General features: G+C 31.9%; 1 protein-coding gene across 2 annotated transcripts in view; it reads right to left on the bottom strand.

The window, feature by feature from the left end:
• The window catches only part of LOC126889986 (dystrophin-like protein 1), a 549,346-nt gene that overhangs the window by 321,717 nt on the left and 207,583 nt on the right, over positions 1-20,046 (bottom strand). For both annotated transcript variants that reach the window (XM_050658783.1, XM_050658782.1), the window contains exon 3: positions 15,220-15,598. In XM_050658783.1, the coding sequence (XP_050514740.1) occupies positions 15,220-15,327 (108 nt within the window). In that variant the 5' untranslated portion in view covers positions 15,328-15,598. The remainder of the gene's footprint in view (positions 1-15,219; positions 15,599-20,046) is intronic.

Raw genomic sequence — 20,046 nt, 5'->3', positions numbered from 1 at the left:
TAGTACAAGCTGATCTTGAAGGATGGAACAACCTACCACAACAAAATGTTGATAATTTGATTAGCAGCGGGCCCACGCAAACTGAAGCTCGCATAAGGACTAGAGGTAATAACACTGACTACAAAAAAAAAACAAATAAAAACAATTTAAACATTATTCGTTTTACATTGAAATTTTTTATGCTATTGACTTTAAAACAACTAATTTCAATTTGCTTGTTGATAACCTTTATTGATACTTTATTGATTTATTTAACTGTTATTTATTTGTTATTAAATTGCTTTAAAATAAATATTGTTTGACTTCATGTCTTCGTTTTTTTTAAATCCGCACGAAATAATAAGAAATATCAGGTGATTCCATATAAGTTTGGGTGTGTATATTATATTTTATATTATAAGCTCCACCTACAAAAGAAGACAGGAAAGTATGTTTATAGAGGCATTAAAAGTTTTATTTAAAGTTTTAATAAAAACGGATCTAAGGAAAATGTATATATCAGAGCTCTAGATTCTAGATAATATCTGTAAAAATCCACAGAGTGTCGTATTAGAACTTGCAAACTGAACAGTGTTTCCCTCGTGACGAATCCTGCTCTGAAGCTTTTAATTGTTGGTGTTGGTATTCTTCTGATTTGGTGTATATGCGAATTGGAATAAATAGTAGCCAGTCTTTTGGTAACTGACCAGTCTCATATATGTATATTGTCGAATAGCTTAGTAAGAGCGATGATCTGATCTGACTCTAATTTCTCTTAACCTCCCATCTTTAATTCGCTTAATGACTTAATAATTACTTGGGATTGTCTATTTCAGTCGGTCGTCTTGCTATATCTTCGAATAATTCTGGTATGTATTTTTTCCATCTTCGTAAAATTTATCTTCAATAATTGTTGTAGTTAAGATCTGGAGTTTGATGTCTATAACTATGCCTGTATTGCGTTGTGTTCTGTTCTTCTTTAATCTTTTTGTGAATAGGGAAATCGTGATGTTTAAACAATAATATTTTTTATGTTTTCCTATTTCTTGTATTTTTATACTTCGACATCAAAATTGTGCAGGAAAACTATTTACCGATATTGCTGAAACAACCTGTAGTACTCTCTCTTCGCAGGCCTTTAAATTAATGATTACATGTCACTAAGCTATACGATTCCTCACTTATCTAAGCAATTATGAAATTCGATGCCAGTTTCTCCAAAGAACCGATTTACTGAACCGGATCAAATTGGATCAGTTCATTTCAAATTAGGTATTTTTCCCTTAAGCCTCCTTTCTATAGAATTATTTTTTAGTAAACTCAGAGGACGTCGTTAACTGTAACATTAGGAATATTTCGCTTTATTGCAATGTTTCTTGCGTATGAAATATTAAACATGTTATTAAATCAATTCAGCGGATAACGGTATTTCTCCAAAGATCCGATTTACTGAACCGGCTCAAATTGGATCCGCTCATCTCAAATTAGGTATTTTTCCCTTAAGGCTCCTTTCTATGGATTTTTTTTAGTAAACTCAGAGGACGTCGTTAACCGTAACATTAGGAATATTTCGCTTTATTGCAGTGTTTCTTGCGTATGAAATATTAAACATGTTATTAAATCAATTCAACAGATCCGGGCGGTTCTTCGAGTAACATGAACATAACTTCAACTTTTATACAGTTATTACCTACATAAAAAGATCGTAAAAGGCAAAAGACGCGAACAATGTATTAAAAATAAAAGCGAAAAGCATCTTTTTTGAGAAGTTGGTACTATTTTTTTAACACATATTTTAGACAATAACTTCATATTTGGGCAAATATAATTCACGAATAGTAGAATTAATAAGAAGAGTAATAATAAAGTTAATAATAGCAAATCCTTCGAGATAACTACGAAATGTATACAAAGGGCTGTATAAGTATTTATTATACAGCTGCTTCGTTCAGACCTTAACAGTAAAAATTTGTTTAAGGCAGTAATATAAACGCCTTCGCGTGTTCCGCGCTTAGCTATCCATATATTTGGTATTGTTAAGTGGACAAGAACGGATATACAAAATATTCAGCTAAAAGTCTGAACGCACCTCACAAAGGCACAAAAACACCATCCTCGAAGTGGGGTAGAAATAACGACATTACGCGGTATTTAGGAGGAAGAATTATAGATATAGGTGAGCAATTAGATAAACAGATTGCTAATTTAAGAACTTGTTTTTAGATGTAGGTTGAGACATCTACTCTACATCACGCAATTTGTGAAGTAGATGACATAACACCGATCAAACCTTAATAAGAACGAAAAATGCGCACCTGGATGGTAAACCCACGATAGTATGTATCGTGTGAGTTTATCGTGGGTAAACCTTTGCACCTTTGCACGAGCGGCCTCCCAATAAGGTCAGCCAAGGCTATGTCGACAATACCGCGTCGAACTATTGGTTGACATCAGGAAAGATGTTCCCTGACACAGAAAGCTCATTACTCGCCATTGAGGATCAGGTTATACCATCCAAAAATTACCTGAAAGATATCGTCAAATACCCTCGGGTCCAAAACGATAAATGCCGAACTGAATGTAATCCAAGATCTTACCGGGAGCTGCCAGAAATTGCCTGCAACAGAATATAAGGAACGGCATAACTCAGTAGGAAAGATCCTCCATCAAGAGATAGCTGTTAACCTGGGACTTCTCCAAACAAACCATTTCCCATATTATCAAAACGGTCCTGTTCCTGAGAGTATGCATGAGAATGACAACTGTAAGCTATACTGAGACCGCACTGTGCTTACAGAACAGTGACATATAATAATAGACCAGATCTCATATTAGTTAATAAATTACAAGCAACACTAATTATTGATATGGCGATACCTAACAACAATAATATACGTACGAAATACACTAAAAAGTTCACCAAGTACAGAGAACTGGAAATTCAAATACGAAGAAAATGGCGAATGCAAGGTACCCAGATCCTACCTATTATTATGTCTACTACTGGAGTCATTCCTCCTAGAAAACAAAAAAAGCTGGGTCTGAATGAACATCTCTATAAGACAAAGCAGAAAGATGTACTGTTCTCTACATGTGTATGAAAATTTTTGGGAGATGCTCCAGCATACCAAGTCACCTAGGGTTCGATAATACGGAAAGCGTCCCACCAGAGCTCAATCCTTTTGATACCGTACGTATCTGGGATGAGTAAATTTTGCCCTTAGAGGGAGTGAGAGTCGTATGGCTAAATCTAGGGCACATTCTCCCTATATTTGAAGAACTGCCGAAGACAATCAAAATACGGTTTTGACTGATGTATTTTACATTCATTTAGATATTGATATAGATTTACACTTCAAGATATTGTAAGATAAGGAAGGCAACACAAAAGGATGTGGTACAACCATGTAAGACGAATGGATGAGAATAGACTCCCAAAATTGCGATAGAAAACAACCCGCCCAATTCAAGACCCCCTAAATGATGGAGGGATAGTTGGCAATCTATCTCCTAGGAAATTAACCAGAGGCACCTTTAGAATTAAACAGATCGAAAGATCTCCAAGAAGAAAAAAGAAGAAAATTTACTGTTCTGAGCAGGGCCTCCGTAAAGGCTACTGGCGCCTGTGTGCAAAAATGGATTTTGGTGCCCCTTAAGCAAGGCATTTTGGTTCATGTAATTTTATTCATTTATTTTTTGAAGTTAAATAGGTGCTTGAAATAAAGCAAAAACTGAACTTTAGAAGTCATAATAAGTTTTAATGAGTTTTCCCCGAAAAGTGCTTAATTTTTTTTGCTTAATATGAATCTATTTTTCATTAGCTACAACTCTGCTTTTACTAGATCTATAGACTTCATGAATACACCATTTTTTCGTTTCTTTATAAGCTAAATTTTTGAAAATATTTTTTTCGATAAAATACTTAGTTTTTGAGTTCATTGCGCCTAAAAACGTTATTTCTTGTTGAAAAATAAACATTTTCACTCGCAAATAACTCGAAAAGTATTGATTTAGTTACAAAACTCTATAGAACAGAAGTTGCTTAAAATTAGTCAGTTTATCCATTTGCGGACTTATTTTAAACCTATATTTTTTCACCCCCGAGAAGGGGTGACTTTCACCCCTCAATCAAAAGCAACTAACGGCACAAGTCCAACTTTGAAGTGGAGGGTAAGTAGAACCTAAATCCAAATGTTAATGCAATTCGGTGGTGACCCTGAAAATTACACGGTATGGCCGTATTTCACGTTCACTTACTGGGCTATAGGTAGAATAAAAAATATTGTAGTTGCGATATTTTTCGAGATTTTGCTGTTACTCCATTAAAATGTTACATCTTTTAAGCCGTACCTTGCATTTGTTAGAGGAGTCAATTTTATTTCTTTAATGTGTAGGGGGGATCAGTAGAAGCTTAAGTTCAAGTTTTTGAGGTCCCCACCCTTGTCACCCGGCCGCCATCTTGGATATATTGTGCAAAGGGGTTTCGCGCTATATCTCGTAAACTACCAACCCTACGGAAAATATAATTAAACATAAAATGTAGCAAATTAAATTTTCTACAATTTTATTTCTATTACCTTTTATCGTCAAGTGACCAACAAAAAATATATAAACAAAAATATGTAAAAATTTTTTAACAAGATTCCTTTTGGAGGTTATAACTTTTTTTCAGTTCATTTTAAAATAAAATAATATTATAGCAATTTTGTACAGGGTTTTTCAGCGAACAATTTCCACTATAAATTTGTTTTATTCTATTTATTTATATAGGTTTTACAGCGCTCCAAACTTGACCAGATTCTCGAATGCTCATAGGGATATAATAAAAACAAAAGTTAGGCTTACTTTTCTATCTATATGTATTTTTTATTCATACAATTTATTATGATTTTAACATTCCTATGCTATTATTAATCTGTTTCTGACCTTCCTCCCCACCATAAAACTTATAACCCTAAGCATATATAGAAACGGCCCAAGAAGTTGTTTGAGGACAAATTCGCCGGTTCAGAAGAAGAATGACGCACCCGCATATTGCAAAATCCTTAAGAAGAGCAAAAAATGAATTTTTGTTATCAAAATCATAAAGTATGATCAAAATTAGCCATTCACCACACCGTGGTCAGGATCTCGAGATATAAGCGTTTTTTGGGATGTGCCGCTTGTTTATGAAGTAACATAACTTTTTTCCTATTGTATATTTTTACTTAAAATTTTCCAAAAAACTTCTTCATGAATTATATTTTCTTTTTGTGATTAAAAATGTCTAAAAACTAACAACTCCTTTTTTAATGTGTTTAAATATTTAGGACAAATCCCATTGTTATCTACATACTTCAGAGATTAAACAGTAAAATTTTCAAAAGGAAATATTTACAGCGACCAAAGATATAGCGAGGTAAATTTGAAAAATTATCAAAATTTATTTTCGGCATTTTTGTATAAAATTTGATTTTTGAACATGTTCCACCAAATCTAGATAAAAATAAACTTCATATTCGGATTCAGCGACCTCGAAAACATAAAAATAGACCAAAATTGGTCCTTCACCTTAAATTTGATTTTCGTGGTCGGCATAACGATTGCTGCCGCTCGACTAATATGTATATAGATAGAAAAGTATTTTTTTTTATTGTATTCCTACGAGAATTCGAGAATCTGGTCAAGATTGGAGCGCTGTAAAACCTAGATAATAAATGAAATTAAACAACTTTATAGCGAAAATTGTTCATTGAAAAATCCTCTACAAAATCGCTATGATGTTATTTTATTGTGAAATGAACGGAAAAAAAGTTATAACCTCCTAAAGGAAACTTCTTACAAAATTTTCTCATATTTTTATTTATAACTTTTTTGTTGGTCACTTGACGATAAAAAGTAATACATATAAAATTGTAGAAAATTTAATTTGCTACATTTTATGTGTAATTAAATTTTCTGTAGGATTGCTAGTTTAGAAGATACAACGAGAAAGCCTTGCGCCCCTTTTTCCAATATGGCGGCCGGGGGACAAGGGTGGCGACCCCAAAAACTTGAACTTAAGCTTCTACTGAACCCCCCCACACATTAAAAAAATAAAATTGACTCCTCTAAGAAATGCAACCTAAATGTAACATTTTAATGGACTATGTTGCAAATTCATTAATTCTCGCTAAATGATTTTTAACTTTGAAAAGATCGCTCGCCAAAAGCTACAGATACAGGCAATGTCAAAAGAATTCTAAGTGAAATGCCTACGTTTGGAAGGGTGGAGATTAAATTGTTTTTAAATATATATTGTAGAATACTTAGGGGGTTAGTATTATCAGGTAATGAAAATAACTTGAATGAATAAATTAATTTCAAATCATTGGAGTCTACATTCTTCAATCAGACTTCAGTCGTTCTTCAAGAACAAAACGTTTTAAAAGACCGCTGTCACTTAATTTAAATATGTTTCGTGTGTATTTATACCTAATCCTATTTAATCTCTCAAATTTGTTTTAAAATTATTATTTTTTTGCAAAGTTTTTTTCAATTTTTGACCCTGTGTTTGGCGCCCTAAGGGAAGGCGCCGCCCCCGTGTGCATTGCACATTTTGCACATAGGTAGCGGGAGCCCTGGTTCTGAGACTTCTATTACAAAATGGGTTAGCTGTGATGAATAAATTAGACCTGTAAATGTCAGATGTGTTAATGCTCCACCTCGGGCTGAGGAATCTCTACACGTAAATTTTTGATCTACGTTCATAATTACTTGGGAAAAAAGATGTGTACCTTAATTGCGTTTCCTGTATTAATTCAAATTAATGTATTATTACTCAGAAATGTTTTTTCAAAGTTAAAAATCACCGATATCAATTATGTTCAAGTGCTGTTTGATCCGCTTTATTTATAAGATACCAAAATAGATTTAATGCAATTTTATAAGTAAACGTCACGAATAGAAAATAATTTAAAAAGTTGGCAACAAACACAGGAAGGTATACAATACAGTAAGTTATTTATTGGATTGGGACTTGGATCCGAGTTTTGGCACGAAATGTCTAGAAATTTCAGTTCGACATCTATTACATACTACTTTACTATAAAATACTATTTTAAACTTTTACCCCAGCCTTTTTTGTCTTTCACGAACTAGAAATACGATAACGTAATAAAAAGATAGACATAATACAGTGCTTACGTACGATGACGGAATCTGTTGTCAAAATAATCGAAATTGATGGCAATAAAAATTTTTAAAATAACAAGAATACGTATACATATATGTATATATGTCTAACAATAAAACACTAAAAAACTTTTGTTTTCAAAACCTGCACAAAATTCATTATAACATATTCTTCCGCAAGTGATGTATTTTTAATTTATTAATTTAATTTACTAATCTCCATGTAGACCTGTATAGTCCTGTCGCCAGGGGGGGTACAACGGCCTCCTTAATTCAGATGGGCTTACCCAAGTTTTTTTATGTATTTTGACCCGTAGAACACGAATTTTTTGGGTAACAGTCGATCCGGATGTCGATAACATATTTATAAACAAAGAACTCGAGGAATTACATAACAGCGATATTTCGCAAAACAAAACATTTTGTGTATTTTTTGGGTGATTCTAAGCAAAAAAGGTTCTTACAAGTTTTTTCGTAGGATGCATAGTTTTCGAGATAAACGGGGTTGAACTCTCAAAAAATCGAAAAATTGCAATTTTTGAACCCGAATATCTTTTGATTAAAAAATAAAATAGCAATTCTGTTTACTGCATTTGAAAGTACAAGTCAAATTCTATCGGTTTTGATTATTTGCATTGCTAAAAATTAATTTTTTTATTGTTAAACAAAGCTATAAACACATAGTGTTTCCCGTGCCCTATGCATGCATTTTAATGTACGTAATCTACGTAGAAATTGCCTGTATGCGCGCCTACTCGTTAGATTTTAAACGAGAAATGCATTAAAAATATCATTTAAGCACTATGTAGCTGTGTTTAACAATAAAAAAATTAATTTTTAGCAATGAAAATAATCAAAACCGATAGAATTTGACTTGAACTTTCAAATGCGGTAAGCAGAATTGCTATTTTATTTTTTAATCAAAAGTTATTCGGGTTCAAAAATTGCAGTTTTTTGAAAGTTCAACCGCGTTTATGTCGAAAACTATGCATCCTACGAAAAAACTTGTAAAAACATTTTATGCTTAGAATGACCCAAAAAATACAAAAAAAAGTTTTGTTTTGTGAAAAATCGCTGTTATGTGATTTCTGAAGTTCTTTGTTTATAACAACCTTATCGACATCCGGATCAACTGTTACCCAAAAAATTCCTGTTCTACGGGTCAAAATACATAAAGAAAACCTGGGTAAGTCCATCTGAATTAAGGAGGCCGTTGTACCCCCCTGGCGACAGGACTAGTATCCCGCGCACCCAAAAAAAATTTGATTAATAGCAAGCTGAAAATTTGTTAATAGCTTAACGGTGTCTAGTCGGATAAACTTTGATGTATGGGAACACTGGAACAGGGGAAGTTTTAATTGTGGAACAGTCATTAGTAAAATAGTTTATTACTTAAGAGCGTAGGCGCAAAATTTCGGACCAATGCTTTCTAAATGCATTCATTTTTTTTCGAATCCTGAGAAAACTAATAAATCTTTTTGAAAATTTTAAACGCCGAATCGAATGAATTACCAAGGGTATTACCGTGGGTCGAAAATCTCTTAAAATAAACAAAAATTTTCTTTTAAATGAGATATTTAAAATTAACATAACACTAAATATTCTTTTCTTTTTCACCCGTGTAACTTATCGAAATAAACATTATAGAAATTTTCAGGAACTTTCGGCCCTCGGTAATAATGTAATATTTTATTCTGCATTTAAATTTTTCAAAAAAACTTATTAGTTTTCTCAGGATTCGACAAAAATGAATGCATGTAAAAAGCGTTGGCTCGAAATTTTGCGCCTACGCTCTTAAAACAAATAGTCTGGTTCTATTTGGAAATATAAAAGATCCGAGGCTTTTTGAATAGAACTAAAATGAGGATTTTTATTCCAGTAAATTCTCATAATGCCAGATTAAACGCGTCAGTTCGTCAAATATGTGCCATATTAAAACTGAACAATGCCAGATTACATGGCAAAATCCTATTATTTGATATAATCTCGAGCAGGGACGAAGTCTACATACACCAAAAATAGAACGTACTTTTTGCAAATAAAATATTATTTGTGTATTGCAAAGCGGAAAAAACTATTTTTTTACTCAGTGAAAATTAAATAACGTATTGAAGTTCTTAAATTCATTAAATGAATTTACTAAAGTTATATTTCACCTAGACGCAGAAAAAGCCTTCGCAGAAACTTAGTGATGTTGATTATAGTTACTTTCGAGTATTCGTTACAAATCGTTACTTTTGTAAAAAGTAATCATTTACAGTATTCGTTACTTTGATTATTATGATTACTTTTGTTACTTTTGTATTTGAGTACCGGTAGTCATATCGAGAATCGTATTTCTCAGTAGGTAGGTATTTTGTATAAAGTAATCATTTACAGTACTCGTTACTTTGATTACTATGATTACTTTTGTATTTGAGTACCGGTAATCATATCGAGAATCGTATTTCTCAGTAGGTAGGTATTTTGTATAGGTATTCCGATATAACGACCTTCACCGATCTGTTTAAGGGATAAAAATTATTTGAGTACTATGATTACTTTTGTTACTTTTTTATTTGAGTACCGGTAATCATATCGAGAATCGTATTTCTCAGTAGGTAGGTATTTTGTATAGGTATTTCGATATAACAACGACCTTCACCGATCTGTTCAAGGGATAAAAATGATTTGATTACTATGATTACTTTTGTTACTTTTGTATTTGAATACCGGTTATCATATCAAGAATCGTATTTCTCAGTAGGTAGGTCTGTATAGGTATTCCGATATAACAACAACCTTCACCAATCTGTTTAAGAGATAAAAATGATCTGATTACTATAATTACTTTTGTATTTGAGTACCGGTAATCATATCGAGAATCGTATTTCTTAGTAGGTAGGTATTTTGTATAGAGATTCCGATATAATAACGACCTTCACGAAGTACGAAGTAATCAGAGTAATCAAAGTAGATACAATAGTCGTTACTCGGTCTGATACGATTGGTACGAAGTAACCAGAGTAATCAAAGTAGATACAATAGTCGTTACTCGCTCTGATACGATTGGTACGAAGTACCGAAGTAATCAGAGTAATCAAAGTAATCAAAGTAGATACAATAGTCGTTACTCGCTCTAATACGATTGGTATGAAGTAACGAAGTAATCAGAGTAATCAAGTAATCAAAGTAGATACAATAATAGTCGTTACTCGCTCTGATACGATTGGTACGAAGTAATCAGAGTAATCAAAGTAATGATTTGCCTCTCTGTATAGTAATCGTTACTTTCGGTATTCGTAAGTAACAAGTACTTTGTAACGAATAGTTACTTTTTTAACATCACTAAGAAACAGTGGCAGACTCTAATAAGGGTATTAAAGTAAACCGCATATTTATTTATCCGGTATGCCGATGACACAGCGATAGTGGTTGATTACATCGAAGATTTTAAACTTCAATGCTTTGTAACTGATCAACTTTTTTAATGTTTGGCCTTTCGATTTCCACTCCTGAACTCGTTCTCAAAAGAAAAAGATTTTATAAAATCTTCCCAGAATTTTCAGCATAATCTTCTTTTTCTTTTTTCAGAACTATTTCCGGAATGTAAATCAAAACGTCATAACATTAATTAATTAAAAATGTGATTTTCATGCAAAATCTATTGAATAGATTTTATTTAAATTCAATTTTTCACAATGAATTAGATTCAAATATTTCACAACGGGGAAAGTCAATTATTATTATTGAAGTCACCACGCATTTTTTTCCGCAAAAATCAGAATGTCTCCTCTTACATCCAAATAATGTAGTCGATTTTTTACAAATCTGTCCTGGTCTATTATACGCCAGTCAATAGGGAAAAAACATAAAAAACCTTATACAGGTAATTAAAAGTTTTAAAGGTACCTATTTAGGGGCTACACTCAAAAAAATTTAGTTCGTAATATTGATTAACAGTGATTGTTGAATAGTGTTTCGTTGTAGCAACAATTTAATTTTTTGTTTCAACGAACTTTTAGACATTGACGAATGTATTTGGTTATTGTCACAATGATTGAATAATAATTGTAAAAATAACTAGAGTACATTAATCAATAACACTCAATTTATTCAGCCAATAACTTAGTTTCGTATATTTAATAAATAATGGTAATTCTGGCAGCAACTCACTTTCTTGATTTCGTAGATGACAAGCAATTACCTTGGTTTATCGTGACAACGTACAGATTTTATTAAAACAATGTACAAATGTTGTTAATATAGAGTAATATAATATGATTATTGTATAGATGTAAGAATGCATTAATCAATCTACTACTGCGTTTAATAACCACAATCAATGCGTTCATGGTGACAATAAACGTAGTTGTTGAGACAATAAATGTTTTGCTTGACCATTTGAAATGTAACGGCTTTTCCTTATCGTGATAACCCTAGCTTCTCCGTGCTATCATTGTTTAAAAAAGAATTCTTTGTTAAACAATGCTGTTACCTCTGCCGAAGTGACGAATAATAATTTCATTTGGTTTTCAAGTGTAGTCCGTAGTAGAAGGAAGTTTTCATTTGTCTATTATCGTGAAATTTCGGTCGAATTCTTTTTAAATTTTTTTCGAATCGTGAGAAAATTATTAGTATTTTTGAAAATTTAAACGCAGAATAAAATATTACAGTATTATCGAGGGTTGAAGTCCCTGAGAACTTCTATAATGATTATTTTAATAAGTCACAGGGGTGAAAAAGAGTATGATTTTTAATTTCAAATAGATATACCATTCGAACGAAACTTTTTGTTTATTCTAAGGGACTTTCAGCCCCCGGTAATAATGTAATTTTTTATTCTGCGTTTAAATTTTTCAAAAATACTTATTAGTTTTCTCAGGATTAAAAAAAAATGAATGCGTCTAAAAAGAATTCGATCGAAATTTTGCGCCTGCGCTCTCAAAAAGGATTAAAGTGTTATACATTTTTGGAATCACTATTTCAAACGCTTTTAAATGAGCTGTCACATGATGTACTTTCCCATTAAAAAAATCAAAGTTATGCCTGTCACCTGAAGACGGATCGTGTAAAGTTCGAAACATTGATGTTATAATATACTTTTATTATTTTAAAAATCGATCTGTCCGAGCGTTTTGCTTATGTGCTAAAAATTAATAAGTTAATAAGGGGGGGGGTGTAACACTTATTCCAGCGCACTGTATAAGTGAAATCATAATATGATCACCCAGTGTAAAGTCCATTAGGTTCAGGACAAAAAAGAGGGATTTAATAAAATTATTATTAATTAATATCATACATTGGGCTAATGTGTTCAGTAATTATTAATATAAAAAAACGTTCATAGTAGGAATGAACGAAACTGATTGTAAGAATGAATAGAATTGCTTATAAGAATAATAAAACTGTATTTATTGTGGGAATGAACGGAATTAATTGTAAGAATAAACGAATAAACAGAAATAATTGTAGAAATAAACGAAAAAAAAAACAAAATACGAGAAATAACACTGTTATTGACACAACGAATAGTCTTCGTCGGTCAATTAACGACGTTGTTGTTTCAATGAATAGTGTTCGTTGACTCAATGAACAGAGTTCGTAATATCAATAAAATGATATTATGGTATACATAATGAATGTTCATCCATGTAATAAACGTAATACATTGGCTCAACCACTCAACTAACGAAAATAATGAATTGATGAACATCGCTTTGTTGTTCCAATAAAACCAAGAATTGGACAAATTTTAAGAATTGCGTTTGTTGTCTGAATTAACATTTTTATTGATATTACGTACCTTTTTCGTTGAGTGTAGGTGACGATAGATTCCGTGAAGTCGTACAGCTAATTTTGTTCTTATTTTTTTAAACACCCATAAGAAGTGAAAATCGTTGTTTGTTTATAAAACATGTCTTAATATATTTTAGGTAGAGAAAAATGGTTCAAATAAATGTAGACGATAAAAAGTTCTTTAATTGTGAGAGTTTCCCGAGTAAAATGCATAAACAATTGACCGAAATAAATGCAAAAAACCTGTATTTTTGCAGTAACTTATAAATGTTAATAACTTTGTTTTTTGCACAATGCAAAATTTATATTGCAATGATTGTTTTAAAAAAACAGCAAAATTTAGAATCTTTAAATAAATCTATAAGGTGTCTTCAGCTCTTTTTTCTTGACTGGGACAGACCAGTCTACTGTGAAAAACTGTGAAAAAATCATTAATTTCACGTAAAAATTTTATACAAATACTTGAAGGTTCTAAGGGTCGATTTCTCATACCTGCGTTAATCTATGGTTCAGTTGAACCGGGTTCACGGGTAATCTCCGGTTCTGTTTGGAATGCATTTCTCATTGCGCGTTCATGTCAGTGCTCGTTCTACAGCTTTCGAGAAATGCCAATAGATGGCAAAAGGCAAAAAACTGTTGAACTACCTTTTTTATGCTGTTTTTGAATAAACATGCTGTTTTATGCTGTTTTGACGTTTACTAGAAGTTCAGGTTAAACTGGAGTTAAACTCGATATGAGAAATTGGCCCTAAAAGGTATATGAAGCGTAGTTGATCACAAATGCGTAAAGACGCACATTTGACATAGTTTTGTTTTTTTTAAACATCTTATAAAGTGAAAAAATATGTTTTGTATGTAGAACGGTATTTATACATGGTAGAGAAAAATGGTTCAAGTAAAAGTTATAGATCATAAAAAGTTCTTTAATTTTAATAGTCCAGGGCGCATCTGTTTTGAGATGGACGTTGAGAGATGGCTCAAATTTTTTTGCAGAAATTGCTTGAAAATAACTCAAATAATAATATTTGAGTTATCCTCCCACTCAAAATGGTCCGGAACATTGTTTAAATAATCAAAATGTCAAAATATGAAGAAAAATTCGATTTTTATTGGTTTTTTGATTTTATCTTTAAAACTATTGATTTCTGAGAAAAGTTGTACTGACATAAAAGTTGCGTAAATAAATTTCCTACAATACAGAATTGGTTAAAAATTTCCTTGTTGGAAAATAGCAATAATTTCGAAAAAAACATACAAAAACAAGTATTCGCATTTTACGTTTTTCAACCATTTAAGCTACACTTAGGACCTTCATGTTTTACCCAGAAAAACTTCCATGATGTAGTAAAACAGCACTGTAAATTTCAGTAAGATCGGTTTAATAGATATTGCAAAATAAATTTTGCAATCCAGCTTTCGCAAAAAAAATTCATCAAGGGTGACTATTTTTTAAATTTTTAACCAATTCTATATTGTAGGAAATTTAATTACGCAACTTTTATGTCAGTACAACTTTTATCGGAAATTAATACTTTTAAAGTTATTGTCAAAAAACGAAGAAAAAAATCGAATTTTTCCTTCACTTTTTGACATTTTAATTATTTAAACAATGTTCCGGACCTTTTTGAGAGGGAGGATAACTTAAATAATATTATTTGAGTTATTTTCAAGCAATTTCTGCAAAAAAATTGAGTCACCTCTCAACGTCCAAATGTACTAACATTTTTACAGATGCGCCCTGGTCTATAAGGGATTTAGCCAGATTTAAAATACATACTTAAACAATTGACCAAAATAATTATAAAAAACTATTGATTTTGCAATAATTATAAATGGTAACAACTTTGTTTTTTCACATAACGACATGTCGTTTTTGAAAATATCTTAACTTTCATTGTTAAAGTTACCGGTTAAATTGGCGCAAATTGGCGCAAAGAGTATAATTCGTTTAATATTTATGCTAATTTTATATACCCTATTCCACGAATATACGACTGTTGGATTATAGCGACAACGAATATTTTACTGTGCAAAATATGAAGAACGGAAGTAAATTGCAAATTACATTGTTGTTTATTGGAATAATTATTATTAGAGCAATTTACTTTCGTACTTCTTATGTTGCACGCTAAAATATTCGTTGTCGCGATAGTCCAAAACAGTCGTATATTCGTGGAATGGACTATACTTTTAAAATAGTATGTATTTAATGAATAAGACCGCAAAACGTAACAATTTTACGAGATTAATTAGAACGTTGTTGTCCGCTTGAAGTCCAACGCTGTAAATACAGAAACATTTCTCACTCACCTTGGCTTGAAACGTAATCCCATGGTGGAATGCCTCTTCAGGATGCAACGGAATTCTCGTATCGTAATCGTCATTTTGCACTAAGTCGTACTGCCTTTTCGATGGCATGGTACCATTTACATTTTCTTTAAAAATCACACCACGCACGAACTAATACTGAAACAATTATCGGATTTTGGCACTAGATATTACTTTTTTCACTAAACTAACACATGTTTTCGGTTTCACTAAGAATAAATCGACAAATGTTGCTCAGACTCCGACTCGAAAATAAACTGAAACTGTATGGATGGACGTGGACCGTGGACGGGGCTCCTCTTGACGGTGGCTTCGGGGGTCATGATTCATGCATTCTGTCCGATGCCGATGTGAACTGCACCTGAAACAAGAGATGACAATGTTAGTTCCTTAGAATGTGGTATGCTCTCACGATAACACTGAAACGATTAACATACCTATGTTTTGCGTAACATGAAGTGCATAGTTAATTAAAAAGTTAACTTAATATGTACATATATATGCAATTATCATTTTTCATCTTAATTTAAGAAGAATATACACATAATACGAAAAATAATCAACATTATACACGAGCAAAAGAGAATTTGCTTATTAATAAAAATGAAAGAAAGTCTAACAATAAAACACTAAAAACTTTTATTTCTAATACAGAGGTCGGCATAAGCCAGGCAACAAATTTGCATTGAGAAAATGAATTTTATCAAAGAAATTACAAAAGGGATTCGAAAAAAGGTTACTGTAAGTGGTCAAATTGATGCCCATCTTGATCAATGCATTTATTGCAACATTTCGCAATGGAGAGGCAGGTCCGGCGAAGCACGTCAGGCGAAGCAAGCTGTCCGCGAAGATTTTCAAAGCCTTCTTCAATTGCAGTTCGGAGGTCGGGAAAGGTGCGTAGTCCTCTTGCAAAAACGCGGTTCTTGAGAAGGCCCCACGGGAAGAAATCACAGGGTGTCAGGTCACATAACCGTGTGGGCCACTCAACGATTTCTCGTCTACCTATCCATTCTCCAAAATTAACAAAGGTACTAACTAGTACACTTAAGAAGACCAAAAATAATCATTTTTTTCAAGAATTTTTTTCTCAGAACCTTTATGAACATAATGAACATAAAACTTTTTACATATTAATATCTAACTCTTAGAGAGTACAAAAATATATCTTTTTTCATTTATGCATGTGCACTAATATTGTAGAGGGCGCAAAAGTCGAGGCCTCGAAAAATGATGGCGGACAGTTCATCTCAGGATTGGGATATCTAAAACAAAAAAATCGAAATTCATGTGAAAAAGGAAGGTTTCTTACGTGACAATTTACCACAATTTGACCAAAAAATAAAAAATAAATATTTTTGAAGTTATACTTCTTTACCGGCGATAGAGGGTGATTTTTTTATATGTTAAAATCTATCAGCCCGGCGCATGCGCATTATAACTTTGTTCTGATTGGATGTTCAAATGACATGTCAAAAATTATCCGATATGGCAGCTGTGGTTTGGAGGTAAAGGTAAAGGTAAACAAATGTATAATATATTAGTTTTATTGTTGTGAGGACAGAAACAAAAAAGTTTATAATATTGTAGTGACTTTTAAATAGTTTTTAAAAGCAGCAGGTACGTAATAATTGTTAATGTATCATGGGTATAAACCTACCTATTTGATCTGCCAAAATACATAGTATGTAATACTTTTATTTCTATTTCTATCAATATTCACCTAATATATTGTTTTTTTACTCTATGTTTTGTTGTATTTTTTCAATTCTAAATCATTTCAATTCAAAATTAAAATAATTTGATCAATTTTCAAAATATCAAAATATCACAAGTTTAATCCGTTTAGTTAGTCGATCTTCGTAAATAATTACACATAATGTCCGTGGCTAAGCGGAGAAGGCGAATGAATTCCAATACCAACCGCTCTTATCAGCGCTGGTTCGAGTCCCAATAGAAACTTTCTTTTTTGTTTTTTTTTTAATACATTTTATGATTGTAAGTATATTTATTATATAATTGTATTTTCAGAAAATACGTATTTAGTTAAAAAAATTTTCGACAATTAAGGTTCAGACATCATTTGTGGCTTGTTTAATGTGTTTGTGTGTGTTTTATTCTTTTATTATTTTAATTTTTGGCACTGTTCTAATAAAAATGTTTGAGAAGTAGTAAGTATAAATTAGTTTAATATTTAAACAAAATATAAATAAAAAGTATATTAATTTCGTTTAAATCATATAATAGAAGTATAACTTCTTACGTGCGTACAAAGTACACACACATTCTTTTTTAACCATGAAAAACTGAAGAAAAACGGGAGATTTTTTCACAAAATTTTTTCAAATTTCCGTAAAACCTTTTTTTTGAAATTTGTCACTAACGCTGGTAAATTGTCACGTAAGAGACCGTCCTTTTCCAAATGCTATACGATTTTTTTGTTTCAGATATCCCAATCCTGAGACTAACTGTCCGCCATCGGAACTACTTTTTTTCGAGGCCTCGACTTTGGCGCCCTCTACAATATTAGTGTACGTGCATAAATGAAAAAGATATATTTTTTGTATTCTCTAAGAGTTAGATATTTATTAATATGTAAAAAGTTTAATGTTCACCTTTAATATGGTTCCTGAGAAAAAAAATCTTGAAAAACTGCTTATTTTTGGTCTTCTAAAGTGTACTAGTACCTTAAGGTACTCCCGCACACATGCCACGTAGCTCGTCGCCCACGTACTATCATGACACTGACACAACTGTCTGATGCACGAGCACGAGCATGCTTCGTTTTAATATTTTTCGACAGCTTTGCCAGACTTATGAGCGTTGCTTGACTTATGCCGATTTTAAGAGAGCGTCGCCTGACTTGTGTCGACCCCCGTATTTCCACAAAACTTATAAGTTAATGAGTGAAAAATAATTTTGACCACGATTCAAGTAATCTGTTAACCGAGGTACACAGTACCAAGCGGCGCCGTTAGGAGAACACTCCAATAATGCTTCGCAGTCTCGCAGATTATTTTGTCAAAATTATTATTCACTCATTTCATCGTTCCCCGTTAGAGGAGAGTCTAACCATACTCCGGTGCAAATATTTTAATATTTGCACCATCTTCTTCGTTTCGTCATGGTCCAATTCAGTCTTCTTGCAAAGCCTCTTTGATGACAAGGAATAGATTCCGAAACATCAGGTGTCAGAGGATGGCAAGAGACTCGAATTGAATCAAAACGAAACGATTATTTTCTTTCTTATAAGTTAATGTCATTATAACACTGTTTCGGCAGAGTGCCCAATTGATGTGTATAAAGTGTCGGAACCAAATAAATTGAGGAGTGGGGAGCTGTTTGTCTCAAGTTGGTCATTCGAAATTATATCTGTATTTTTTAATTTGTTGACTTCCGTAGATTGTAATAAGGTAGCTTAAGGCATTTATTTTAGATGAAGAATTTGATAGCTAATTAGTCATAAATTTATGGCTAAGGCCATATCCAAAGAAGCCAGCTATCTTCGTAACATTCATGACCTCACCATCCTAGTGCTCACCCATTCATATTGACACTCAAAAGCAACTCCACTCCTGGTAAACACGTATACCACAATGGCACAATTCTCCAACTCCCTATCAATCAATAAAACTACATATAACTATCTACGCTGAACCTCCCCATGTTTTCTTTTCAAAACATATAAAACATGCTACCTGGATCCAAAAGAAAACTTTCTAGAATTCATTAATGGAAGATGGCCTGAACACCATTACATACATATACAGCGTGTCTACTTGAGTTGGAAACATATGGGAAACTTTTTTATTATTAATTTTACGAAAAAAAGTTATTCTTTATAAAAAGTTCTGCATGCCCCAAAACCTAAGATTCAATCATCAGATATCAAATTTTCTGAATATTATACGAGGTATGTCAAAAAATATGAATTTCGGTCAAGGGTAAAGTACCTTTATTTCTCTCAATATCGAAAATTCTTATGATAAAAAGTTGTTTGGAATTAAAAACTAAGATCAAATATGCAATTACATGCTTCTTATTGAAAAAAAAAATTTTTCTCAAATTTAAGGATACCCAACATTGTTTTTAATTATTACAAATATGATAACTCGTTTATTATTCATTTTACGAAAAAAAGTTATTCTTCGTAAAAAGCTTTGCATGGTCTAAAATCTAAGACACAACCATGATATATCAACTTTTATTAATTTTATACGAGGTGTGTCAAAAAATATGAAATTCGCTCAATATTATAGCACCTTTATATTTCACAGTATTTCAATTAGAAGGATGTAATTGCATATTGACACATAGTTTTTAGTTCTAAACAACTTTTTTAATAACTGTTTTCAATATTGTGAAAAATAAAGGTACTTTACTCTTGAGTGAAATTCATATTTTTTGACATAACTCGTATAAAATTAATAAAATGTGATATCTGTTGATTGCATCTTCGGCCTTATGACCTACAGAGCTTTTTATAAAGAATACCTTTTTTTCGTAAAAGTAATAATAAAAGAGTTATCGTATGTGTAATGAATCAAAACGAAGTTAGTATCAATAAATTTGAGAAAAATTTGGAAAATATTTTTTTTCAATTAGAAGCATGTAATTGCATATTTGAGCTTAGTTTTTATTTCCAAACAACTTTTCAGAACACGCATTTTCGATATTGAGAGAAATAAAGGTACTTTACTCTTGAACGAAGTTCATATTTTTTGACATACCTCGTATAATATTCAGAAAATTTGATATCTGATGATTGAATCTTAGGTTTTGGGGCATGCAGAACTTTTTATAAAGAATAAC

This window comes from Diabrotica virgifera, chromosome 8, assembly GCF_917563875.1.
Source record: "Diabrotica virgifera virgifera chromosome 8, PGI_DIABVI_V3a".
Classification (NCBI taxonomy): domain Eukaryota; kingdom Metazoa; phylum Arthropoda; class Insecta; order Coleoptera; family Chrysomelidae; genus Diabrotica; species Diabrotica virgifera.
The sequence above is the reverse complement of the archived record's forward strand: the minus strand, read 5'-3'. Positions and strand labels throughout refer to the sequence as shown.